This window comes from Branchiostoma lanceolatum, chromosome 12 (genome assembly GCF_035083965.1).
Source record: "Branchiostoma lanceolatum isolate klBraLanc5 chromosome 12, klBraLanc5.hap2, whole genome shotgun sequence".
Lineage (NCBI taxonomy): Eukaryota > Metazoa > Chordata > Leptocardii > Amphioxiformes > Branchiostomatidae > Branchiostoma > Branchiostoma lanceolatum.
Window position 1 is genome coordinate 14,622,550 of NC_089733.1, and position 27,937 is coordinate 14,650,486.

The 27,937-nt window shown below is 41.1% G+C and overlaps 2 protein-coding genes across 2 annotated transcripts in view; both read left to right on the forward strand.

Annotated features, from left to right (window-relative positions):
• Window positions 1-739: 739 nt before the first annotated feature.
• On the forward strand, window positions 740-26,130 carry LOC136445775 (collagen alpha-3(VI) chain-like). The gene is made up of 28 exons (XM_066443914.1): window positions 740-1,006; window positions 1,758-2,103; window positions 2,645-2,815; window positions 3,209-3,316; window positions 3,757-4,013; window positions 4,498-4,807; window positions 5,400-5,570; window positions 6,814-6,991; window positions 7,463-7,881; window positions 8,312-8,482; window positions 9,245-9,286; window positions 9,826-10,037; window positions 10,508-10,695; window positions 11,604-11,761; window positions 12,247-12,417; window positions 13,030-13,059; window positions 13,303-13,860; window positions 14,625-14,795; window positions 14,913-15,515; window positions 16,059-16,229; window positions 16,825-17,427; window positions 17,676-17,846; window positions 18,439-19,041; window positions 19,556-19,726; window positions 20,091-20,687; window positions 24,894-25,064; window positions 25,540-25,599; window positions 26,033-26,130. Exons 1-28 carry the CDS (start codon window positions 740-742, stop codon window positions 26,128-26,130), a joined length of 7,176 nt encoding a protein of 2,391 aa, XP_066300011.1.
• A 1,041-nt stretch (window positions 26,131-27,171) lies between these two features.
• LOC136445777 (collagen alpha-3(VI) chain-like) overlaps window positions 27,172-27,937 on the forward strand; it is a 33,206-nt gene continuing 32,440 nt past the window's right edge. Inside the window, exons 1-2 of the mRNA XM_066443916.1 lie at window positions 27,172-27,201; window positions 27,520-27,819. Coding sequence (XP_066300013.1) covers window positions 27,180-27,201; window positions 27,520-27,819 — 322 coding nt within the window. The 5' untranslated portion in view covers window positions 27,172-27,179. The remainder of the gene's footprint in view (window positions 27,202-27,519; window positions 27,820-27,937) is intronic.

Consider the following 27,937-nt stretch of genomic DNA (forward strand, 5'->3'; position numbering starts at 1 on the left):
ATCACATAGTTTTCCCTGTTGATGAAAATATGACTGAAAATTTTAGTGAAAGTCTCAAAATTTCCAACAGTTTTAGAATTTAAACTTAAAAAATCAATAATATCATAACACTGACAAAATCTTTCGTGTTAAAATAATCATTTTATGTTGCTTTTTTTCTCCTGAGCAGCGGCCTTCTGTAGTGACCCTGGCACCCCAGCTAATGGTTTCCAGCAGGGAACCTACTTTGAGGGGAACACTGTGACCTTCGGCTGTAACTTTGGCTTTGTTCTCTCTGGGGTGGACAACACCGTATGCCAGGCTGACGGGTCCTGGAGCAACCCTGTACCTGTTTGTATCGGTAAGAACTTTTCCTCATTGTGATTGATGTTTTTGTTTGCCACCCTCTGTTATTTTTTTTCCAGATTTTCTGGGGTTCATGAGCCAATAGTATCTTCATAATTATAATACATGTATATATATAGAATACAACATGGTGTTTTCCGCATCACTGATGCGGGTTGGCTGTCGGGTGATCCAACCTGTGATTGGGCTGGTACCTCAGGCGATACGTAATGTACTGTGTTGTATTCTATTTTGTATTATCTGATAAACTAGTACAGCCTTTTAGATCAGCATCTTTTACTCTTCTTTTTATTTTCTATCTCTAACTTTATATATATATAAATGTAATATCATAGTGGGTGAACTGTTCATTTGTTTATTGGTTTAGTTTAGATCTAATTCCTGCATTGCCTTGATGTATTCTGCAGCCATCACCACCCCAGCACCCACCCAGGCCCCCGCGTGTAACGACTTCCCGCTATTCAACGGTACGGACCTGGTCTTCCTGCTGGACGGCTCCGGCAGCGTGGGCTCCAGCAACTTCGACCTGGTCAAAACCTTCACCAAGAACGTTGTACAAAACTTCGACGTCTCGCAGACCGCTACCAGGGTCGCTGTGGTACAGTACAGCGACCAGCTACGCACCGAGTTTACGCTGGATGCATTCTCTACCAAAAACGAGGTAAAGGCTTAGAGCTTTATACGGTACTGTAAACTTGGTAACATTGTTTAAATTAGATACCTAGAGTATAATCAGACAACATTGCCATGCCCCATCTATATCTTTGAGTATGAGTTACATGCTTCAATCTGCTTAAAACCTGCGTAAGCACACTTACAGAGTTTACATGTAATAATATATACAGACACACTCTTCTTCTTCTTCTTTAGTCACTCAAATCCATCATAAGAAGATGAGAGAACATGAGATTGATTTTCTTTTGAGAGTAACGTTCTGTGCAAGCATGATTGTACATACCTTGGTCTGCATTATAACCTCAAAACTGAGTGTTGACACATGTTGTACAATCATATAGAATACAACTCGGGGTATTCTGTATTACCCGAGGTACCAGCCTGACCGCAGGTAGGATCGCCCATAGGCCGGAGGGCGAACCGACCCGCGGGAGGGCTGGGACCGAGGGTGATGCGGAATACACCGTGTTGTATTTTATTTATGTCATATACACCCGAGAAAGCACACATTTCAATGTGGAATGTGCCCAAAGTTGAGGGAGTTTTGTGTCCTCAAACAGCATTGATTCCAACCTCCGAATCCGGTATTGACGGCGGCGCAACCGGCGCGCTCGAAATGCATTCAAAATATTCTATGGAAGCCCGTGTCATACAACTCTAGAAGCTCATGTGATATGGATAGTTATCACACGGTCCGGAACACCCAGGCACAGGCATGACATAAATGTATGTTACAGGTCTACAATGCCATTGACAACATCGGCTACTTAACTGGTGGGACCTTCACCGGATTCGCCATAGACTTCGCCATGCAGAGCGTCTTCACGTCCCTCTCTGGCGAACGCGACGGTTACCCCGATCTTCTTGTGGTGGTCACCGATGGGTTGTCTAGCGACGACGTCTCCGGTCCCGCGGCCACCGCCAGATCCCAAGGAGTCACGATTTACGCCGTCGGTGTTGGGAATGACATTGACTTTAACACTCTAGAACAGATCGCAGGGTTGACCTCAAGAGTGAGTCAAGTCAGCGACTTCTCCAACCTGGTGACTCTCTCACAGACACTGCCTCAAGACATCTGCACAGGTACAGCACTCATGTTTACTAGGTTCTTGATTTGTAGATTGATAAATGATTGGGCTGAGTTGACCTAAGTTGCAAACATTTTCAAAACATGTATAATACATTTAATGCTATTTATGAGGAACAGCAAGATTGGATACAATAATGGAATAGACATGACATTGTGTAGTTGTCCATCAGTATCACCCAATGATTATCAGTATCATTACTGCAGAATTATTTCATCAATCAACAGTCTAAAATTTGACACATCTAAATGATAACTGTTGATTATGATAGTGTAAGTGAGACATCATCTAATACATGTAGTATATTTCTCCTAATGTAGTTTTTTCTAGGATTCGAGCCTCTGGCGTTGCTGGTAATACAAATAAGTCCGCCTTGAAAAAAAATCTTGAACATTAAAAAGTGGACCTTCAAGCCTGTGAAAGTGGACCTTCAAGCCTGTGGGGGGTTCTTCCAAACCCCCCGACCCCCCCTGGCTACGGGCATGATTGTTAGTGAAACATCATCTAATACATGTAGTATATTTCTCCTAATGTAGCATGCTACTGTGGGAACCCTGGAGCACCAGTGAACGGATACACACGTGGAGGGTTCTTTGGAGGCAGCACCGTTGCATTTGGCTGCAATGACGGCTTCCTGCTGCAGGGTGCTAGCTCTGCAGTCTGTCAGGCTGATTGCACCTGGTCAGCAGTGCCCCCTATCTGTACTGGTAAGTTCTGCAGCCACACTGTCTGTGTCTGTACTGTCCTTGCACGGTGGTTTTATTTTGTGGTAGGAGGGAAAAGGGGGTTTTTCATGGTGTTTTGAATCAATCTTGTAGTACAGTAGTCATGCAAATGAGACACATTTGCAGTGGTATGAATTTACAGTGGAGAGGTTATTGCAAAAATCATGAGAATCAAACCACTGTGAAAAATTTCAGATTTAGTTTATGTACTTGTGTTAAAGAGCCAGATGATTTTCTTGTGTAGTCATATGTATTATTGTCCAGGAGTACTGCACTTGCACTATGAACATTGATCACGTTGCCTATAAATTCTCCAGAGATAGATTATAAACTTTGAATGTGTTTTATCAAAATTTTTTCCTCACCCCACCACAGATGTGTGTGACCCTAACCCTTGCCTGAACGGAGGCACCTGCCAGGCTGTGGCCTTCAGCAGCAGCTGCATCTGTCCACCCTCGTACGAGGGAGACGTCTGCCAGAGATGTGAGTTATCAGCTCATCACTATATAGATAAAACACTTAGGCCACACCAATTTAATTTCTTGGTTAACGGATTTGAAAAAAATGCTAGAATGGAAAATCAACATGAAAACAGAATCTCAGAGGAAAGTTTGTGCTTTGGTTCACACAGTTTCAGGGAGTGAACAGGGTCAGGTGCAAGTTTTCACCCCAGCCTTCTGTTTTCATGATGTCCTTAGCTTGTGCTAAAATTTAAACAAAAAAAATCTGTTAACCAAGAAATTAAATTGGTGTGGCTTTTGAAATCCTTGACATGAATCTGAAAAAGTCACAACAAGAAGCAACAGTGGCAACGAGTGCCACAAACAACCCTATCAAAATTGGTGTGTAATGCAGCTCCATGCTAAAAAATTTTATGTGATGAGTACTCTTGCTCTAATATTTGTCCCTGTCTGTATTTCCAGATTCTCCTTGCTACAACAGAAACATTGAGCTGGATCTAGTCTTCCTACTGGACGGATCGGGAAGCGTCACCACTGCCAACTTCGACATCGTGAAGGAGTTCACACGGCGTCTTGCCAACAACTTTGATGTCAGTTTGGCTGACACCAGGGTTGGAGTAGTCCAATACAGCGACTCCCCAACATCCGAGTTTAACTTGAACTCTTTCAACACCAATGAGCAGGTGGACTTGGCCATAAGAAATATACAATACCAGCAGGTAGGTCTATCATTAAAGAATTTACTGAACCTAAAACTTGCTATGATACTTGCTACTAGTAATATTAGATGTAGTAAGATATCACATTTTGATATCAATGTAACTATACATTCTGCTTTATCCCTATGACCTGTACTTAGCTTGTAAGAGCATAATGTACAATAAAGATCTTTCATTCATTCATTCATTCATTCATTCAATATTCCTGTCATACAGTTACGTAAAATGTCACACTATTAGAATTTTTTGTTCAAATGTCGTTTTTATCAAGCGGGAGCTAAATGTCTCATAAAGGATAAATTACTGAGAAAATTTTTACTCAGAGACTTTTTAAATCGAATTGAAAAAAGAGAGCCAGTAAAAAAGAGAGTCTGTATTATAACAGAGTTAGCTTAAAGTTATCTAGTTTTGTAATAGATGTACAAAATGTAGGTTCCACTCCTGAATATTTGCAACATACATGACAATGTGTTTTGAATTTCAGGGTGGGACAAACACCGGTGCAGCCATCAACTTTGCCCTTGTCAACAGCTTCAGTGTCAACAACGGCGACCGCAGCGACGCTCCGGACGTCATGATCGTGGTCACCGACGGGCAGTCCTCTGACGACGTCGGGGGTCCCGCCCAAAATGCCCGCAACGCAGGCATCTCTATGTACGCTGTCGGCATCGGTAACAGCGTGGACACCAATGAGCTGCTGCAGATTGCAGGACAGACCAACAGGGTCGTCCAGAGCGCCGATTTCTCCACACTCTTCAGCGTGGGGGAAGACTTGCAGGAACTTGTGTGCGATGGTGAGAGACTTTCTGTGCCTTCGATTTTATGATTAGCCACCATGGCCAGTGATTCTATTATTAGCCACCTGGTGAGTGCCACACAACGTAAATGTATACACATCTAACCTGATATTAAAACTTGAAGACTGATACAAATAAGTGATAGCTGTACTTCCCTCCTTTTCCTACTTTTGCCCTGTCTTCCGACCTCACTCAATTCAATATCTAGTCACTCACTCAGTTACTCTTACCTACAGTTGGTAATGCATTCATTTAGTACTCCCATTAACCATTCACTTACTCCCTCACTCTTTCACTCACTCTCATCATTCTCATTCGCTCTCACAAACGCATTTGCTTTACTCATTCACTTTCTCACTCTCATCCAGTCAGTTGCTCACTCAGTCATTCTCACTAACATAGTAAATGCATTAAAGTACACTATCTTTCACTTTCCCAATCTTGGACTGACGGACTGACTCTCTCTCTCTCTCTCTCTCTCTCTCTCTCTCTCTCTCTCTCTCTCTCTCTCTCTCTCTCTCTCTCTCTCTGTTTCTCCTTTTACAAAGTTTAACCCAGAATGTTTATCCTATCCCCCCCCCCCCCATAGCCGGCTGGTGTGGTGACCCCGGTACTCCAGTGAACGGCTTCAGACTTGGTTCGTTCTTCGAGGGCCATGTGGTGACTTTTGGCTGCAACGCTGGATTCATCCTGAATGGAGCCTCCTCAACAATCTGCCAGGGGGACGGAAGCTGGAACAATGCTGTTCCTGTCTGCGTCGGTGAGACAACACACTATTTATTATAACCATGAAAATGGAGATACAGTTTTGGGTCTGTCTGTCTGTCTGTCTGTCTGTCTGTTTGTTTGTGTTTCCGCACTACTCTAGTCAGCATAACTCAAGAACCTCTGGATGGATTTCAATGATATTTGGTATGTGGGTGGGTGTTGGGAAGCCAAAATTCAAGGTCAATTTTGGGCCCCCTGGTATGTGACCTTGGTACTGCAGCAGAACTTGCGTTTTTGTATTTTTGACCTGTACGTGCTATGGTCTTGATTTTTGGGTGGCAGATAGCTTGTGATGTAATAAAGAAGTGGATTGGGCTCCCTAGCAGCTTGTTTATTTATTGTCATGTGTCACAGCACACTACACTGACTCTCGAGGCAGCATGGCTGATGTTTGAGAGTCAACGGTTAGGGACAGACAAATACATAAACAATCGCAGTTTACACATATTAACTACTTCTACAATGCTACTATCGATCATTAAGTCAGTTTCAGGAATTCAATTTGACATCGTTGAGTCATCATTATATACACAAGATAAAATAGGCAAGTATGTTCGGAGGTCAGAGATCTTATAGTGAAAAGGGTGAACTACCTCAAAAAATATTTGTATAGAGAGAAAGGCTAGGTACACACTATAATACTGCACAACACAAAAGGGACTCATGCAACTGAATAAGTTTAATTTTTAAATGGCCAGACATTTCAGGAAGCTTCCGCTGTCTTTCATCAGTGACCAACTATTTGAAACATCTGGCTGTTTACAAAATTTATCAAGTTGCTTGAGTAACTTTTCCATTCTTGTAATTACCTAGATGTAGTATGTGACATATCTATATTATATATAAATCGTATACCACAAATATGACAAATACACTATATATGCTTCCACTTGTAACAGTTGTTACTCTGAAAATAATCATGTGATGGATTCAATTGCAATCAGTTACAAAGTTTGGTGTATCGGGCTCCGTGCATCTCCATTTCTTTAGCCCTTGGGTTACACATACGGTAGCCACTACAGTAACTTAGTAAGGGGCTAGTTCACTGGTAGTGGTGCATAACTTCCATACTCTGTCTCATGAGTGCTAAGCAGTACATTTTAAAGTCTTTGGTATGTCTCAGCTGGGGTTTGAACTTGCAACCTTTCGAATACGAAGCAAGCACTCCACCCAATAGGTTTTTGATTTAATTAGAGGACTGATATTAAACTGACATGTATTCCCCATTGTCCCAGCCGTCACAACCCCCTCCCCGACACGTGCTCCTGTCTGTACCGAGTTCTCCTTCGGTGGGCTGGACTTGGTCTTCCTGCTGGACGGGTCTGGTAGTGTGACCGCTCCCAACTTTGACCTGGTCAAGGACTTCACCAGCGGAGTGGTCAGCGAGTTTGACATCTCCATAACTGAATCCAGGTTTGTAGGATGCTTTTTTACTCACAATGATAGGTTTGATGAAATCTGTCTGTCATCCTTTAGTGTGGGATAAAAGTTTGGTGTTGCATGTTGAAAACAGAATATTTAACTGCACATGCACAAGATCAAAGATGAAGGCCCCAAACTTGTAAACGTTCTTGTCTAGACCATACTTGATAATGTCCAGACGTGTTTTGTTTATGTCTCAGGGGCCTTAAAGCATTACATATTACCCTCAATGTATCACACTATGCATGTGCAGTTTAAGCAGTGAACCTGCTTATTGCTGCAAATTTTTGCTGTTTTTGTAATGATGTCAGCATGACTTTTAATACACCTTGTAATATTATGGGGAACTGCCAGAGGAGTACTAGACTTGACAACTTTGAGATAAAACTTTAAATATTTGATCAAGAAAAATTGACATGTTGTTGTGTACAAATCTAATACAATTTTTTTTCTTTCTTTCAGGATCGGAGTTGTACAATTCAGCGACACCTTACGCACAGAATTCTTCCTGTCCTCCTTTTCCACCAAGCAGGACGTCCTCCAGGCCATCGCGGGTATCCAGTACCTCCAGGGCAACACCCTGACAGGTGCCGCCATCAGCTTTACCACGGCCAGCTCGTTCTCCACCCCCGCTGGAAACCGCCCCAACTTCCCCGATTTCATGATCGTGGTGACGGACGGTTTGTCGCAGGACTCGGTTGTCCAGCCCGCTCAGAGCGCCCGCGATCAGGGAATCACAGTTTTCGCAGTCGGCGTGGGGAACGAGATTGATTTCACCACTCTGCTGCAGATTACCGGCGTCCCTGAGTACATTCTTCAGGTGACGGACTTCTCGGAATTGCTTGCCGCTCAGCTGCAAGTGGCACAGATTGCCTGCAACCGTAAGTAGCCAATGTAAAACCTGATGTAAAACTCTATGTAAAATGTTGCAAAGTTTCCTTTAGTATGAACCAAGCAGCCATCATAGCTTAAATGGTATGTTATTTCTTTGCATTACTAGTGTTAATTAGTCTACTAGGACCAGGTTGTAGGGAGAAGATTTAGCACATTTTGCTCACAGTGCAAATGATGGCCAATTCAGCACCAAGGACAGGTGACAGTGATATTTTTTTCCACATAAATGGTTTACCCATAAGATATTGCAGTAGAAAGTTGTACGGTCATTATTTGAGGAAAAATAATATGAATGCATGCATTTCTTTTACAATATACAGTGTCATTGAAACATTGTAGGTGTTATATAACAAAGTAGTACAATGCTATATGTTTTAGGACCTACTAAAAACTGCATACAATTCTTGCTTTGCACAGTGTCCTACTGTGGGGACCCAGGCACCCCTGTTAATGGCTACCACCGAGGCAGCTACTTTGAAGGGAGTGTTGTGACCTATGGCTGCAATGATGGCTTCCTCCTCCAGGGGGCATCGTCCACCACCTGCCTGGGGAATGGCCAGTGGAGCGACCAAGTTCCTGTCTGTCTTCGTAAGTTGAATAATATCATTAAACTTTAGCACACTGAAGTAGAGAGTTGGCTACTAATTCTCTATCCTTTAAGCTGGTGTCACAATTCATGCGAGCGTCGGCCGATTTTGTAGATCGCCCGAATTTAAAAATTGTCCGAGCGTCAACCATATTTTTCAATGAAAATTTTGGGCGACGTCCGTCGAACACTAAAAACTTAAGTTCCCCATAAGATTATACCATCTCTTGGACATGGACGAAGTCAGTGTCGACTAACCTGGTAAAAGGCCAATAGTTGGATCAACTTTTATTTCTAAAAATCAGCCGAAGCCCGCGTAAGAGACAGGACGTCGGACGTACTTCGGTCGAAAATGCACATTTGAAGCTTATTTGTGATGGGGGCTTTACGAGTTAGGCAGCAGGGGAAGGTTAAGAGAGCACAAATGTTTGTTGCAACACTGAACCATGATTTGCAGGCACGGATTCATCCCAACCCAGTGAAAATGTAACATTATTGTTGTAATGAATGTGTTCAAATCACAAAATCACAAAAATGTTTATATTTGATAGTAATCATCATGATTGGTGTTAAAATCATTTTTTAGATACAGTATTATCGCAAACAGATATTATGACTGGAAAGGATACCCATGGACAGAAACAAGAACCATGTCAAATATTGAAAGCTAAAACGTGTCTGTTTACTTAGTAAACTAGTGCTAGTTGCTGTAATCTGTGTTTTGAAGTGCCAGAAATAAATCATTATTCTTTTTCTGCATGCAGTCATCACAACCCCAGCCTCAACAACTCCGATGCCAGATCCAGGTATGCCTATTTCTTTTGTCACAGATTTTGAATTCCCTTATTTATGTATCACACAAGAATAACACCACCCACATAACTTTCACAATTTGAGGTCTCACTTGACAATTTTGCTTACCTGATGTACAAAAATGTACCTATAAGTAATATCTACAGTTTGGTTAGTTATGCTGTGATCAACACAGTCTCGTGAGTGTGCTGTCACACAGCATATACAAATGTAGGGAAGGTTATTATTCCTATATGCAAGAGTATGATACTTGCATGTGTTATGTTTGTAAACATTGTCTTTGTTGTGACCTGTACTTAGCTCAGTTGGTCAAAAATATGCAACAAAGGAATGGGAAACCTAAAAACTACAAAGAAATAGCTACAGCAGCTTGCAGGAAAAAAGACACAGTGGAAAGAAATGAAGAAAGACTGAATGCAGCCAGAGGTTGTTTCTACAACTACCTGAGCTACAGAACACAGTGGATCATCATCATGTTTATACAATAAAGGTCTTCATTCATTCATTCATTCATTATTTTGTTTTTCTCCAGTTTGTGTGAACTTCACCCCAGTGGATATGGTATTCCTGCTTGATGGTTCTGGAAGTGTAACCGAGCCCAACTTTGAGCTGGTGAAACAGTTCACTCAGGATGTGGTCTTGAACTTCAACATCTCCTCCGCAACCACCCGTGTTGGTCTGGTGCAATACAGCGACACCATTCGCACTGAGTTCTTCTTGAACAGCCACCCAACACGTGAACAGGTACTATATTTGTTTTCAAAATAGGCTAACAATAATGACTATGTGATATCATTGTTACTCTTCTGAGTTGCTGCACACACTGAAAAATGTTAAACTTTAGTTAAGACCATTCTATATGATTTTGAGACTGACTGCTGCCAACATTTGATTTCATCATTATATATTTACTCACTGACCTTTTTCTGATAAGCATTTTTCCGTTCCAGAAATTTTAAGCTTAAAGTCAAATTTCTTTTGATTTTGTGCCAAGAAGGTTGAAATAAGACATAAAGCAGAAGTAAGATATTAAGCATCTCGATGTCAAGAATGTAATTCTCATTAAAGAATTACATACATACCAAACCAAACCAACCAAACTAAACCAAACCAAACCAAACCAAACTGCTAATAACCTTTATGTTAGAATACATTTGACATTTGATGCATACGAAATGTGCTTATAGATCCATTAAACTGCTTAAATTTTGCAGCTTCTTTTGGCCATCTCTGACGTGGACTACCTGCAAGGAAACACTCTGACTGGTGCAGCCATTGATTTTGTCCGCACCAGTTCCTTCTCCATCCCTGCAGGAAATCGGCTGACCCTACCAGACGTGCTGATCGTGGTGACCGACGGCCTATCGCAAGATGACGTGACCGGTCCGGCACAGATCGCCAGGTTAGCAGGCTTTGAACTACGTAATACTGTAAATGCAGAAATGTTTGCGGTGGTTTACTGATAATGTTCACGGTGGTTTAATGTTCGCGGTTTTTGTGGCGACCGTTTTGATGCGAACTTAAAACCATTAACATTTTTGTCCAATTCTGTAGCAGTATGTTTCTATAGCACTGCCGCAAACTCAAAACCACCGCAAACACGCCTTAGCACGAAATAAAAACCACACAAACTTAAATGCATTTACAGTAGGTTACCTTGTGAGCAACCTGCGTCAAAACCTACATCATTTGCCTATCAGCATTTTGGGTTACCCTATTGCCATCTCCCCAAATTAGGTAGCACAACATACCTAAAATTGTGAAACAAAATAGTGTGAGAACTGGGACAGCATCTGTTCTCCCTAAGTCAGAAACATCTCTACTCACTGAGAGTATGGACCCAATAGGAGAAGCAAGTGGTTACAAAAAGGCCTCCTAATCTTTTTGATAAACGTGGTGGTTTCTTGACGTGCTCAATGTGTGGCTGTCCTTAAGCCGGCGTCACAATTCATGCAAGCATCGGCCGACTTTGTAGATTGCCCGAGCGTCGACCATATTTTCCAATGAAAATCTCGGGCGACGTTCGTCGAGCACTAAAAATTAAATATCCCCCATGAGATTATACCATCTCTTGGACATGGACAAAGTCAGTATCGACTAACCTGGTAAAAGGCCAATATTTGGATCATCTTTTATTTCTAAGAATCGCCCAAAGCCTGCGTTATCGACAGGACGTCAGCTGTACTTCGGCCGAAAATGCACGTCGGCCGAGCTGAATTTCTTATTTGTGACGGGGGCTTGAAACACGGTTCATGTACATACCTCCATTTAAAGTCCTATCCAAGGATTACATCAGGTTTGTTTTTTCAGGGACAATGGCATCACTATCTATGCAGTTGGAATTGGCAGTGAGGTAGACTTTGCGACCCTCTTGGAGATCGCTGGAGTCCAGTCCAGGATCCTACAGATCAATGACTTCAGCTCACTCTTGGATGCAGAGGAGCAGCTGACAGAAATCGTCTGCAACAGTAAGCATTTATTTGTTTAATTTTTTGTTTGTTTCGCAAAACTGGTAAACCACCGGGGGTAGTCATATATAACACACCAGAACAAATCGGGACTGATCTTGTGCCTTGGTGAATCCTAATCCGCAAATTTAGGTGTGAACGGGGTCTATGTGAATTTAATCAATACTTTTGTTAAACATAAGGCCACACCAATTTAATATCTTAGTTGAAGGATTTTTTTGGTAAGATTTTAGCACGAGGACATCATTAAAACAGAAGGCTGGGGTGGAAAGTTGCACCTGACCCTGTTCAGTCCCTGAAACTGTGTGCACCAAAGTACAAACTTTCCTCTGAGATTCTGTTTTCATGTTAATTTTCCAATCTAGCATTTTTTATTTATTCTGTCAACCAAGAAATAAAATTGATGTGGCCTAATGATTATCAGAAAATGCTGTATTTTGATGTCATATGGTCTTTACCAATGAAACAAATGTTTAACCCTACAGTCTCCTACTGTGGTGATCCTGGTGCACCTGTGAACGGCTTCCGCAATGGGAACTTCTTCCAGGGCAGTATGGTCACCTGGGGCTGCAATGCCGGCTACTATCTCATGGGGGCGCCGAATGCAACATGTCTCGGCAATGGGCAGTGGAGCGAGCTTGTTCCTATGTGCATGGGTAAGCAGTGTGAATAATTATAACTTTATTGCACAACAATTGTACAAGGTACAAAGTATGGCATCCACTGGTACATTATAAGATAACATTCTGTTAGGCTAATCAATCTATCTTATACAATATGGTTAAGTAGTATGGGATGACAATGGGATTTTACAATCATTGGAGGAGTTTCTAACGTCTATACATTCTTTGATATATGGAAAATATTTTTATGTGCAACAGATAGCAGAAACATTTGATAAAACAATTCGTATGACAAATTTTTGCATTTATAAGTTGATTATTGTGTGTGTACTGTGTAACTGTTCACATAATTCATGACATTGTGTAATTTAGACTTTCAAAATCCTACATGTGAGTCTTTGCAATGAAGCTTGAATCTCAACTTGCACACTCCATAAAATCATATCTTAACTATACAAAATCCTCATGTATGCCTAACCATAGAGAAAAGGACAACTGAAGGAAGAGAGGTCCTCTAGAAATCGTTTCAGATTGAGTTGCAGATACATTGTATGTCATCTTTATATGATCATTGCTGCTTTACATTGGACAGTTCATTTTTGTATCATATGACTTGACTTACATGTGACTGTGATACTTTTCCAGAGATCATCACAACACCAGCACCAGCAGAAGGTAAGCAAAGAGTACCATCCTTTCCATTGAAGCATCTCATTTGTTGAAGAGAAAATAGTGACCCATCACAGTACCTATCACGCGTTTTTAATGTAGAAATCACAACAAACATGATTTATGTTACAGTTAAAACATTAAAGTCCTTCTTGCACCAGATGCTGCATAGGGCCGCATCCATCTACATTTCACTAGCACAACTTTTTGTAATAACATGATTTATGGCTTTTTTAATTTTATTTTCAGTATGTCAGAGCTTCACCCCAGTGGACATGGTTTTCCTGCTGGATGGCTCCGGTAGCGTCACAGCACCCAACTTCGAACTTGTGAAGGATTTCACACAGGACGTCATCAGAAACTTCAACGTGTCAACCTCGGCCACGAGAGTCGGCGTGGTTCAGTTCAGCGACACCGTCCGCACAGAGTTCTTCCTCAACACCTTCCAGACCAAGAACCAGGTGCTTCAGGCGGTCGACGGCCTTGGCTACCTCCAGGGGAACACGCTTACAGGCGCGGCCATTGATTTTGTCCGCACAAGCACCTTCTCGACGCCGGCGGGCAACCGGCCAGGCCAACCTGACTTCCTCGTTGTGGTCACCGACGGCCTGTCGCAGGACAACGTCGCCATCCCTGCGCAGACCGCACGCAACAACGGTATCTCCATCTTCGCAGTGGGTATCGGGAGTGAAGTGGACACGGACACCTTGCTGCAGATCGCGGGAACTCCTGCCAGAATCCTGCAAATTAACGACTTTGCTGGGCTCATCAATGCTGAGGAGCAGCTTACGAGTATTGTCTGCAACAGTAAGTACAAAATGTACATTGTATGGAATATGTGATTTGGTATTTTCCTAATCTTATCTTCTCACAATAAGGCCACACCAATTTATTTTCTTGGTTAATGGAATTAAAAAAAAGTTAGAGAAAAATGCTAGATTGGAAAAACAACATGAAAACAGAATCTCATAGGAATGTTTTTAATTTGGTGCACACAGTTTGAGGGAGTGAACAGGGTCAGGTGCAAGTTTTCACCCCAGCCTTCTGTTTTCATGATCTTTTTTTGCTAAAATTAAAAATAAAAATCCGTTAACCAGGAAATTGAATTGGTGTGGCCTTATCTTCTCACAATAATGACTAATCTAGTTCATTGCCAATGCTACATTCAAACTACAATGCCTCCAAGGCTTTGAAGTACTAATGTAGATGGGTATAGAAATCATGAATTATTTAAAGATGTATTGTGCTTCTAAGTAATACTTGAATTATCTTCTGTTTTGAATGCTTGCCAACTAGATGAAATACCTCTCAATGGTGAGTAACAATTGTATGGAATACGTCAATCAATTGTCTCATTATAATTTGTGGGTAAAAGTGAATGAAGACAATCTTTAGAGAAAACATCTTTTTGATAATACATTCGATTCATTTAGTTTCAAAAAACGATCAGTACCGTAACAGTAACTGTAGAGAGGCAATTTGCATATTTGAAATTGAACAAGCATGTAGTGCATGCCTTGTGTTTTTCCTTTATGCTATTGACATCAACCTGATTGTGTTCTTGCACACAGTCTCTTTCTGCGGCGACCCTGGTGCTCCTGCTAACGGTTTCCGACTCGGGGAGTTCTTCACGGGTAGCACCGTCACATTTGGGTGCAATGCCGGCTTCATCCTCCAGGGGGATACAAACACGCTCTGTCTTGAGAATGGACAGTGGAACAACCCTGTACCTGTGTGTGTAGGTAAGGACAGAGAGTTTGTTCTATTAATGTTTGCACAGATGCACATAGATTTTTTTGCCTACATGAAATACTCGACTAACTTTTAAATAATCCTTCTATTGTCTTTCCTCATCCCAGCCGTCACTACAATTCCACCTACCACGACCCCCGCCCCCATCTCAGTCTGCAGCAGCATCACCCCTGTTGACCTGGTCTTCCTGCTGGACGGCTCCAGTAGCATCACATCACCCAACTTCCAGATCGTCAAAGACTTCACTGCTGACGTGGTCAGAACCTTCAATGTGTCGTCTGCTGCCACCAACGTTGGGCTGGTCCAGTACAGTGATACCATCCGGACAGAGTTCTTCTTGAACAGCTTCGACAGCAAGTCTCAAGTCCTGAACGCCATAGGAAGCATCGGGTATCTCCAAGGCAACACTCGCACTGGCGCTGCCATTGACTTTGTCCGTATCAGCTCGTTCTCAGTGCCAGCTGGAAACCGAGGCAACCAGCCGGACTACCTGATTGTCCTGACGGACGGTTTGTCTCAGGACGATGTTGTCGTTCCTGCACAGACCGCACGAAATGACGGCATCAGTATCTTCGCAGTGGGCATCGGTAACGAAATTGACTTTACCACACTGCTGAACATTGCCGGGTCTCCCAACCGAATTCTACAGATCAATGACTTTGCTGGACTGGCCAATGCACAGGAGCAGCTAACAGACATTGTCTGCAACTGTAAGTTTTACGTTGAAACAAATGTCAACTGGCACTTTTCCAAATCTTATAGTTGATATTTTAATCATTTGTTTGTTATTCAAAAATCCATGCTGCTACATTGAAACTATTATGCTTCACGGGAATTAGAATTGTGAATTCTTTAAAGAATGTTATTCTTCTAAATGACACTCCGATTACCTTCTATTTTGAACGCTTACCAACTAGACGAAATACCTCTCATCAATGGTAAGTAATTGTACAATGTAGGGGACACTACATGTACATTGTATGTGCATGCACTTCATGTCAATATATGATTTATGAGTAAACGTGAATAAAGATAATTCTATTTGATTATGCTGCATGGACTGCATTTTTCATGATGTAAACATGATATCAACCTAAGCTACTAAAGATCCTATTCCCCCATTGATGAATAAATCTTCCTTGTGAGTTCATCATAAGCTGTTCATCATAAGCATCCATCTCAATGCAGAACAAAAAAGTGATGATGAGAAAAGGTGCACAAGTACTGATAGGTTATTTCATATTCATCCTTAGTGACGTGCTGTGGTGATCCTGGTGCTCCTGTGAACGGTTTCCGCCGTGGCAGCTTCTGTCTTGGAGACACTGTGGAGTTTGGCTGCAATGATGGTTACATCCTCCAGGGGGCGACGTCTGCCAGCTGTCAGAGCGACGGGCAATGGGACGACGTCTTGCCCATCTGTGTTGGTAAGCTGAGTCTTCAACAGTTTCTTGCAGTTTCTTGCTGTCTATTTTGTTTTTTTGATGCCCCAATGTATTAGTTCAGAACCAATACAATATTCTGCTGCACTCCTAACTATCGCAACCCTGCAATCTTTGCTCTGTTCTGCAATCTTTGCTCTGCAATCTTTGGGATGACGTCCTGCCCACCTGTGTTGGTAAGTTTGCACTGCAAAAACTTTTCAATATTACATTTACAGCAATTTGTGGGGTAAAGACTTCATTGACAATGTATTTGATCCCTAAGTTCTGTCCTGATAAGGTTTAGAGAAGAATGTTCCGAAAAACTGTTGGCTCTCCATTTTTCATTTTGTCTTAATTTCTTGTTTCTCCTGTGAACTTTTATTCCACTAAAAGGCATAAGACACTAGTTTTGTACATGTAGAATAAGTACATGCTGCATAGGACCATATGACAGGTTTGATTCCACTAAGCTTTGCAAATGCACATTACTGTATGAAAACTTAGTATAGATGACTAGGTTTAAGTCAGACTCTGTACATTTATGACCTAACCTAATGCTCTACCATAATTAATCCACCAACTTGTGCTTTCATTCCAGCCATCACTACCATCGCACCAACCACGACCCCTGCCCCCATCTCAGTCTGCAGCAGTATCACCCCTGTTGACCTGGTCTTCCTGCTGGACGGCTCCAGTAGCATCACATCACCCAACTTCCAGATCGTCAAAGACTTCACTGCTGACGTAGTCAGAACCTTCAATGTGTCGTCTGCTGCCACCAACGTTGGGCTGGTCCAGTACAGCGACACTATCCGGACAGAGTTCTTCTTGAACAGCTTTGACAGCAAGTCTCAAGTCCTGAACGCCATAGGAAGCATCGGTTATCTCCAAGGCAACACTCGCACCGGCGCTGCCATTGACTTTGTCCGTATCAGCTCGTTCTCAGTGCCAGCTGGAAACCGAGGCAACCAGCCGGACTACCTGATTGTCGTGACGGATGGTTTGTCTCAGGACGATGTTGTCGTTCCTGCACAGACGGCACGAAATGACGGCATCAGTATCTTTGCAGTGGGCATCGGGAACGAAATCGACTTTACCACACTGCTGAACATTGCCGGGTCTCCCAACCGAATTCTGCAGATCAATGACTTTGCTGGACTGGCCAATGCACAGGAGCAGCTGACAGACATTGTCTGCAACTGTAAGTTTGATTTCATTTGATTGTGATCAAAACTGTAAGTTTCACATTTGATACAACTGTTAACTGGTATTTTTCAAAATCTGATAGTAATATTTTCATGAGTTTTTAAAGATCTATGCTACATTCAAACTGTCATGCTTCACAGGAATTAGAGTTTTGAATTCATTAAAGAATGATGTGCTTCTAAGTAATACTCTGTTTACCTTCTGCTTTTAAGTACTGACAGATAATTTTATATTTATCCTTAGTGACGTGCTGTGGTGATCCTGGTGCTCCTGAGAACGGTCTCCGCCGAGGCAGCTTCTGTCTTGGAGACACTGTGGAGTTTGGCTGCAATGATGGTTACATCCTCCAGGGGGCGACGTCTGCCAGCTGTCAGAGCGACGGCCAATGGGATGACGTCTTGCCCATCTGTGTTGGTAAGCTTAGTCTTCAACAGTTACATTCTCTTGCTGTCTTTTTTGCTTTTTTGATGCCCCAATGTATTGCCTATTAGTTCAGAAAAATATTCTTCTGCACTCCTAACTATCGCAACCCTGCAATCTTTGCTCTGTTCTGCAATCTTTGCTCTGCAATCTTTGGGATGACGTCCTGCCCACCTGTGTTGGTAAGTTTGCACTGCAAAAACTTTTCAATATTACATTTACAGCAATTTGTGGGGTAAAGACTTCATTGACAATGTATTTGATCCCTAAGTTCTGTCCTGATAAGGTTTAGAGAAGAATGTTCCGAAAAACTGTTGGCTCTCCATTTTTCATTTTGTCTTAATTTCTTGTTTCTCCTGTGAACTTTTATTCCACTAAAAGGCATAAGACACTAGTTTTGTACATGTAGAATAAGTACATGCTGCATAGGACCATATGACAGGTTTGATTCCACTAAGCTTTGCAAATGCACATTACTGTATGAAAACTTAGTATTGATGACTAGGTTTAAGTCAGACTCTGTACATTTATGACCTAACCTAATGCTCTACCATAATTAATCCACCAACTTGTGCTTTCATTCCAGCCATCACTACCATCGCACCAACCACGACCCCTGCCCCCATCTCAGTCTGCAGCAGTATCACCCCTGTTGACCTGGTCTTCCTGCTGGACGGCTCCAGTAGCATCACATCACCCAACTTCCAGATCGTCAAAGACTTCACTGCTGACGTAGTCAGAACCTTCAATGTGTCGTCTGCTGCCACCAACGTTGGGCTGGTCCAGTACAGTGACACCATCCGGACAGAGTTCTTCTTGAACAGCTTTGACAGCAAGTCTCAAGTCCTGAACGCGATAGGAAGCATCGGGTATCTCCAAGGCAACACTCGCACCGGCGCTGCCATTGACTTTGTCCGTATCAGCTCGTTCTCAGTGCCAGCTGGAAACCGAGGCAACCAGCCGGACTACCTGATTGTCGTGACGGATGGTTTGTCTCAGGACGATGTTGTCGTTCCTGCACAGACCGCACGCAATGACGGCATCAGTATCTTCGCAGTTGGCATCGGGAACGAAATCGACTTTACCACACTGCTGAACATTGCCGGGTCTCCCAACCGAATTCTGCAGATCAATGACTTTGCTGGACTGGCCAATGCACAGGAGCAGCTGACAGACATTGTCTGCAACTGTAAGTTTTTTGGCATTTTTCAAAATCTTGAAGTAATATTTTTAATCATTTTTTTGTTATTCAAAAATCCATACTGCTACATTGAAACTATTATGCTTCACAAGAATTATAATTGTGAATTCTTTAAAGAATGTTATTCCTCTAAATCACACTCCGATTACCTTCTATTTTGAACGCTTACCAACTAGACGAAATACCTCTCATCAATGGTAAGTAATTGTCCAATGTAGGTGACACCACATGTACATGTATGTGCATGCACTTCATGTCAATATATGATTTATGAGTACATGTAAACGTGAATGAAGATAATTCTATTTGATCATGCTGCATGGACTGCATTTTCATGATGTAAACATGATATCAACCTAAGCTACTAAAGATCCTTTTCCCCCATTGATGAATAAATCTGCCTTGTGCGTTCATCATAAGCATCCATCTTAATGCAGAACAAAAAAGTAAAGATGAGAAAAAGTGTACAAGTACTGATAGATTGTTTTATATTTATCCTTAGTGACGTGCTGTGGTGATCCTGGTGCTCCTGTGAACGGTTTCCGCCGTGGCAGCTTCTGTCTTGGAGACACTGTGGAGTTTGGCTGCAATGATGGTTACATCCTCCAGGGGGCGACGTCTGCCAGCTGTCAGAGCGACGGACAATGGGATGATGTTCTGCCCATCTGTGTTGGTAAGTTTCCAACATAAAACTTTTCAATTCCAGGTCCAGGGTAATTTGTCGGATAGTAGAGACCTCTTAAAGTATGCATTTTAACCCCAAATTCCCTCTCATTGAGTTTTATGGAATGATGATAAGAAAAAAAAATGGCTCTCCAGTTTTCACTTGATTTCTTATTCGTACTGTATTGCATGTAGTGTTAAACCAACTCAATGTGTAAGACACCTGTTTTGTATGTAGTATGTTTATAATATAGAATACAACACGGGGTATTCCGTATCACCCAGCCCGTGTAGGTTTGAAGTCAGTACATACAGTTGCAGTCCGACCTTCAACTCTTCCATGATTAACCCCCCAACTTCTACTTTCCTTCCAGCCATCACTACCATTGCACCCACCCCCGCCCCCATCTCAGTCTGCAGCAGCATCACCCCTGTTGACCTGGTCTTCCTGCTGGACGGCTCCAGTAGCATCACATCACCCAACTTCCAGATCGTCAGAGAATTCACTGCTGACGTGGTGAGAACCTTCAATGTGTCGTCTGCTGCCACCAACGTTGGGCTGGTCCAGTACAGCGACACCATCCGGACAGAATTCTTCTTGAACAGCTTTGACACCAAGTCTCAAGTCCTGAACGCCATAGGAAGCATCGGGTATCTCCAAGGCAACACTCGCACCGGCGCTGCAATTGACTTTGTCCGTATCAGCTCGTTCTCAGTGCCAGCTGGAAACCGTGGCAACCAGCCAGACTACTTGGTTGTCGTGACGGATGGTTTGTCTCAGGACGATGTTCTCGTCCCTGCACAGACCGCACGGTTCGATGGAATCAATATTTTCGCAGTGGGCATTGGGAATGAAATTGACTTGACCACACTGCTACACATTGCTGGGTCTCCCAACCGAATTCTGCAGATCAATGACTTTGCTGGGCTGGCTAGTGCAACAGGGCAACTGACTGACATTGTTTGCAACTGTAAGTTAAAAACTGGTTAAGTTCAGCAGTCTTCTACGGCAATCTTTCTATGCTTACAAGTGATGCCCCCAAATCCCATGAAAAACATCACGATAAGTTGCAAACTGTACGCAGAAAAGTTGTTTGTTAGAAATCCTTCAATTTGTACTAAAAGCAAGAGGATTTTTCATGTTTCTATTGCTTATACAGGGGTGCCTAATAATTTGTACGAATTTTATTTTAAAAATGCACTAAGCACCTAATAGATATCTATGCGAAATAGTGCTTTCTGCATTTTTATTGAAGGCAACCCTGTTATGTAGGTCATTTGCACAGTAAAATCATACAATCATGGGTATTGGAGGCATCACTTTTATGACTATTTCTGAGCTAGTTTGGGTGTTCTGCAACTCCAAAGCACTATCTTGCACTTTTTACAATGCAGTAGAAGAGCACAAAGCATATATACTGCACCACTATCTGGACTATCTCTGCAAATGCCTAAACATTCTTTAAACTCTAAGAAGCTCTGCTCTGTTCTCAATGCAGTAGAAGAGAAAGTAGAGCTGTGGGTTATATGCATTAATGGCACAACGATTACGTTCAATTTTTGGACCTTTGGAACTTAATAGTTTTTACTTTTCAATAGTCAGCTCTCACCAATGAGGGAAAATGATAGAGATTACAAACATTTTCAATCCAAATGTCAGCTTTGTGACGCTGTACATGTAGGTCTACAATTTTCTACTAGCCCTATTGAAATCCTATTGGGAAAGAGCACTGGTTTGAATGCAGTCTCTTTGTAAATTCGTCTTCCAAAATAAGGGGACAAAGGGATAACATAATTACGTGTTTACCCCAACTTCTTGCATACTCTTATATCATTCTGTTGTTTTCCTCATTCCAGTGGATTTTGTTTCTAAAGGTCCAAAAATTGAATCTAGTTAAATTGCTATGTCGTTAAGCCTTCTTTTTTTAGATTGTCAATGACATTTTATTTTTCTAAGAGAGCAAAAGCACAAAAAACAAACTTTTTTACAACTAAGTATATAGTATGTAGGACCATTATACATACTAAATATATTTTTCTTTACTTCTAACAAAACACTTCCTTTGGAGATATATATTGAGAACACACCAAGTCACTCTATGGAAGTTTTGCCCTGGCTAAAATGGCTCCTTGTCATGACCCACATGAGTTCAAGTAAATGATAAATTTGTTTTACAACTAAAGTAGTTACTACAAAAACATTGTAGTCAGGATTCTGCCTGAATCTTTTAAAAAATCGTAATGATTAATTCTAGGTGCTGAATCGATTTTCTTAGAGTCATTTTTCAATGGTTATATGAACTCCTAATGAAAGGGCTACAGGATTAAAGTGATTTGGAACTTAGTACTCTATTTCTCTTTTAGCTCAATTTTCATAATATGAAATATAAGTTGAAAAGTTAATACATCAATATCAATTATTTGGGACTCATAATCATCTAGATCATTTTCGTTAATCGTAATGAGTTTCAAAATGTCCTCCTTTAAAACATACTATAATGTTACAACTATAATATATAATGTTTACTTAATTTATGATAATCATTTGATAATCTCAATATGACAAATGGTTTTATGCAGAAATGATGATGATGTCAAAATGGTTTGCATTCTTTAAAGTGATAACACAAAACAGTCGACATGTGCCTTTCGCTGGAGGGTAAGACATCCGTACATCATCAATTGCATGTTTGGGAGAACCAGAGCCCATGTACATGTACAATGTATACGCACTACATTGTACATTGCAAAAATAGGGAGCAGGTCTCGGAATTCATTTTTGGGAATCATTGCACTGGTGCACCTAACCTGAAAATCTAGGCAAACAGAAAGAATTTTGGGCACACAACATGAAATAGAGTAGAATGTCAGCAAGGGGTATTTACAAACCCTACAGGCTGAAATTCTATAATAGCTACATGTAACTTCAAAATAAATTTCAAACAAGTATTACATAACCAAAGTACAACAGAGGTTATATAATTGCTTTTATCATACTTCAATTTCAAGAATATTCTATATGCTACTGTACAATAGTAGCATACCCTATAGCCTACAAAAATATCTACTAGTAGGTGCACTGGTGCAACCAGTCAAAGATTAGGTGCACTGCTCTAATTTTGGGTGCATAAGAGTGCACATGCACCCAGGAATTTGAGCCGTGCGGAAAGGAACTAAGCGGCTTCAAAAAGAAGAAGAATAAAAGACAATGATGTCAGATAATCAAGGTAGCAAGAGAAAGACTGCAACAATAGTAAGAGATTTCAAGCTCCACAGTCATTACCGCCTGCAACTGCGCCTGCGGTATCATTAAAGGCATCCAGAGCATTTTATGACGCTTGAAACTTGAATGAAAAAACTCAAATTTCAAGTCATTCCTACACATAGTAAGTTTCAATAACACTATACCATTACATATCGAAGTTAAATGAGCAAAGATACGATGTCGTTGTGTGGTGAGAACTGATAGAAAATCCAAGCCCTAATAGACCGTCAGCTGGGATCAAACCGGGGACTTCTAGTTCCAGAGGCAGGATCGCTAACCACACGCTACCAATAGGAGCTGCATCCAGCTCTTTTTTCTCAGAGCTGTTCTGTAGAAAATCATCATCAAAGAGTCACATCACAGCCGCTCTCTTATAGATTCACAGAATATCCTATTGTTAGTAAGCTTTTCTACCTATAACCAATATACAGAAACCATAAACATGGCTGTATAAATATAGAAACAGTGTCAACAAGGATGGGGGATATACAAATGTAGGAGTCTATACTAAGTCTTAGTCTAAGTCTAGTTGGCCTGATCAGCCACACCCGCACCCACAAGGGCAACTGAAGTCGAGGTCTTCATCGGCAACGATGGACGAACGTCACTTATATTTTAGATTGAAAGGCAGCTAACAAAACAAAGAAACATGGAACTGAAGACATCTGTACATACAGTATTTTCTAGAAGTATAGTACACTCAAACCTACCTCAGGGTCAGTAGTTGTTGATATTGTGACCGTGATGATCTGACTTGTATTGAGAGATTGAAGACATCTTTTCCAACACTCTTAAGTGATCATTTAGGATGGATTAGAAGAAGACAGATTTTTAGAATTATCTAATTCAGGTTCACAAAGACATGTAAACTTTTGAAGAGATGAATGGAGAGTGTGTAATCCTTTGGCACTAGTTATACTACATTATGTGTCCAAGTATTAGTTACCATTGTAACCATTTGACCCCAATAAAATTTTGAAGATCACAAATTGTCTTTTGTTTCTTTATCATAATATCAATCAATGGACTATATAAATAAGGCTGAATTCAAATTCAATCGACTTACATCAAATTACAGCAAAGTCAAATAATTTGTCTATTAGCGTAATTGAACAAAAGTTGAAATTGTTTGTCTTTAGACCCCAAAGCTATTCAAATTCATATGAAGAAATACCATGAGCCCGTGAAAATTTCAAGTCCATTTTTAGTTTATTAAAGATAAAGAAAACAATGGCTGTCAATTCAAAAGGGCAAGATAAAGTTAGTGCAGTGTTGTGTGCTGACAATTTAAGAAACAAATTTGAAATAGACAAGGCCTATAAATTTGACTTGTAATAATGCTAATAATTTTATTAGATAAAGGTGAATAAAGGTTTTGTTAGAGGTAGATCAAGGTCGAACATAAAGTCATAACTTTAGACACAAAATACATACAGTATTTGTTCACAGACTAAATAGATAACTTTTCAAAGATAGGCGTAGACCTGAACAAACTAGACAAAACTAAACGTATAGACTTTTGGAGAAGCGTATTGATGTTCACAGTTTGACTGGGCCCAACCAATGCAAGGTGTGTTTTTGACCAAAAAAATTTAAAACTATGAATCATAATTATTACCATACGATAATAAATATGATAATACTCATACTTGGTAGACAAAGTGTTATCACTTTATAATTATTGCCTTGTAACTTGTGTTGTTGTATTCAACACAATTTTTTCCCCTAAGATAGGATAAAGTTAATCATAAACCTACAAGTGTGTGATCTTGACAAATACAAACACTGATGCTCAGTCACTATCCAATTTATCAAGCCTGCCAGTCTCACGAGGTCTAGGTGTGCTTGCACATACATGTAGGTGTGGAAACTAGTTCTGTAATTCATACATCATCTTGTCTGCATGTTCCAGTGACGTGCTGTGGTGATCCTGGTGCTCCTGTGAACGGTTTCCGCCGTGGCAGCTTCTGTCTTGGAGACACTGTGGAGTTTGGCTGCAATGATGGTTACATCCTCCAGGGGGCGACGTCTGCCAGCTGTCAGAGCGACGGGCAATGGGATGACGTCCTGCCCATCTGTGTTGGTAAGCTGAGTCTTGAATGGTTTCTTGCTGTCTATTATGTAATAATTATGTTTAACTTCATGGAAGGGAAACATTAAATTTTGTTTTTTCTCCATTTCCTGCTCTTCTTCTTCTGTTCCAAACAAACAAGATAAATGACCTGAACCTGCTGCTTGTCACCATGGTTACTAGTAAAGAAGCAGACTCCCTGTGGTGTTTGCCTACAATATGTACATGTAGCAAGTGGCAGGACAGAGCAGGAGGGGCTGGTCACCAAAGACATGAATGTGTTTGAATAAGAAAACAGAAGTAGTTTGTTAGGCTAGACCATGTGGAGGTAAACATTATGTACATGTAATTGCTTGCATTAAGAATTGCAAATGTTACCTTTCTAGTTTGCTTTAGCTTTCTTGATGCCCTAGCATTATAGCTTTATTTATTTAGAACTACATTCTGCTGCACTTCTAACTATCGCAACCCTGCAATCTTTGCGTAGCGATGACAACAATCCAAGGACCTACCCTGCCTGCTACAACCACCCCGGTTACAACTCAAGGTACATGTACAACGTCTCCTATGTAGTCTTTCCCAACAATAATCTGTATGAAATGCCTGATTTTTCAAAAGCGTTAAATTGTCCTTTTACAATTGATCTCAAAGCCTGGTGATGTCATCAACCAGATGGAAAAAAATGCCGCTCTACTAAGATTAGGATTGCATTGGGTCACCATCACTACAAAATTAAATTGCTAATCAGAGTGTGATCAATTGCAAATAGCATTGCATTTTAACAATCAAAACAAATCACCTTGAAATTACAGTGTAGGTAAAGATCCTATCAATGCTCCCATTGATAGGATCTTTACCTACACTGTAATTTCAAGGAAACAAGTTAATTACTAATACTTTCTTTAGTATCTTTATTATCCCTCTGTAGACCTTTTAATTCATTAATACCTCTCTCAAAAAATTCCTATCTGCATCTGTAGCAGAGACAACAGCAACCCCAATCCCTGCAACCATCCCTGAAACTACAGCTCTTCAGACAACTAGCCCAGGTACTAACATAGACTTCTTTCTAACCTAGATTTAGAATGCTAACTTTTTCTACGTATCTTGAACTAATCATTGATTTAATAGCTATTTTGATATAGTATTACATGATTTCGTGTACATTAATTGCCTGCAATGAGTTTTTTGAAAGCTTTATGTTTTTAACAAACTGACAGTCAAGCTCTTACACACACAGGTGTCTTGGTGCCCTACTTAACTGCCACAATGTAATGTCCATGTACAGTGTTTGCTTCTTTCGACGATTACAGTGTAAAACGTTTTCCCTAGGCCTGCTGCCTAACTCAAGCAGGGAGGAGTTTAGTAGTTATTTTGCAAAAGGTTGATTTCTAGTTGTATGCTGAATGACGATTCTAATGAACAGTTACTTGATTTCAGCCGTCGTTACCCCTGAAATGTTAACGACAGATGAGACAACAGTATTGGTATCTACCAGTCCCTTCCCACCCACCACAGGTAACCCTCCCAAGTCTCTCCAGGTCTTTCCATCCATCCGTCCATCCATCCATCCATCCATCCATCCATCCATCCATCCATCCATCCATCCATCCATCCAATCATTCATCCATCCATCCATCCATCCACCCATCCATTCATCCATCCATCCATCAATCCAGCCGTCCATCCATCCATCCATCCATCCATCCAACCATCCATCCATCCATCCATTCCTTACCTCCATTCCCTACCTCCATTCCCTACCTCCATTCCCTACCTCCATCCCTTGCTCAATGTTGTCCACTATTTTCACCATATATGTGATAGTAATGTCTAGTACTAATTTGCACCTTCTTGATTCTCACACACTGAGTTCATCGTCATCATCGAGTGGCTGTCAACCACACAACTCATCCATCCATCCTATTGAAACAGCCACATGTATTACCATTTAGATTTGTAGAAGCATGCTTTTGCATGTATTTGGTGTAGACTTCTGTTACAATTCATATTGAATTCACCATGTCAAAAAGTGCAACATTCTGTTGGTGCAAGATTATATATAGATCCAATGTATGCTCATTTACTTAATCTAGGTTATAAACTTCTTTTTCAGTGAGCACAGCAATGACCACAACTATGGATCCATGTAAGTATTGATTAAGTAATCGGTGACATCAAATATCAATTTCTGCATAATATTTGGATGTAACATACTAGGTAGATGTTCAATGTAGTTTCAAAACAATTTCATAGTACAAAAAAAAGCCACACCTGTAACAGTTTGCAAGTTGTTCCTTCTATCTAAAAAGTTTGAATTTATGTCATCCTTAGTACATGTATGAGCATATCACATATGTAAAATGCTGCAAATATTTGAAATATTTGGGATGCTTTTATGTTATCAGTTATTGCGGTGACCTCTAACTGAAAATTCATAAGTATATGATATATTGCACCCATCCAGTGTGCTCTGGCTTTGCCTTGGACTTGGTGTTCCTTGTGGATGGATCCAGCAGTGTCGGTAACAACAACTTCGAAACCATCAAGGTCTTCCTGGAGGCCATCACGTCAGGGTTTGAAGTCTCCTCCACCCAGACAAGAGTTGGTGTGGTCCAGTACAGTACCCGTATCAACACGGAGTTTGACCTGAACAGCTTCGCTACTGAGGCAGAGGTCATCAACGCTATCCGTGGTCTCAGCCACCAGAGAGGGTCTACGTTTACTGGAGCGGGTATCACGTTCACCAGGGTGGAATCTTTCACAGGTAATCAGTACTTCAAAAAGTGTCACATTCCTCATTTACTGTTGAACGATATTGATGCTGTAAAATTTCCAAGCAAGCTTGACAGAACCAAACACTGTCAAAAATCTAAGGCATTCTT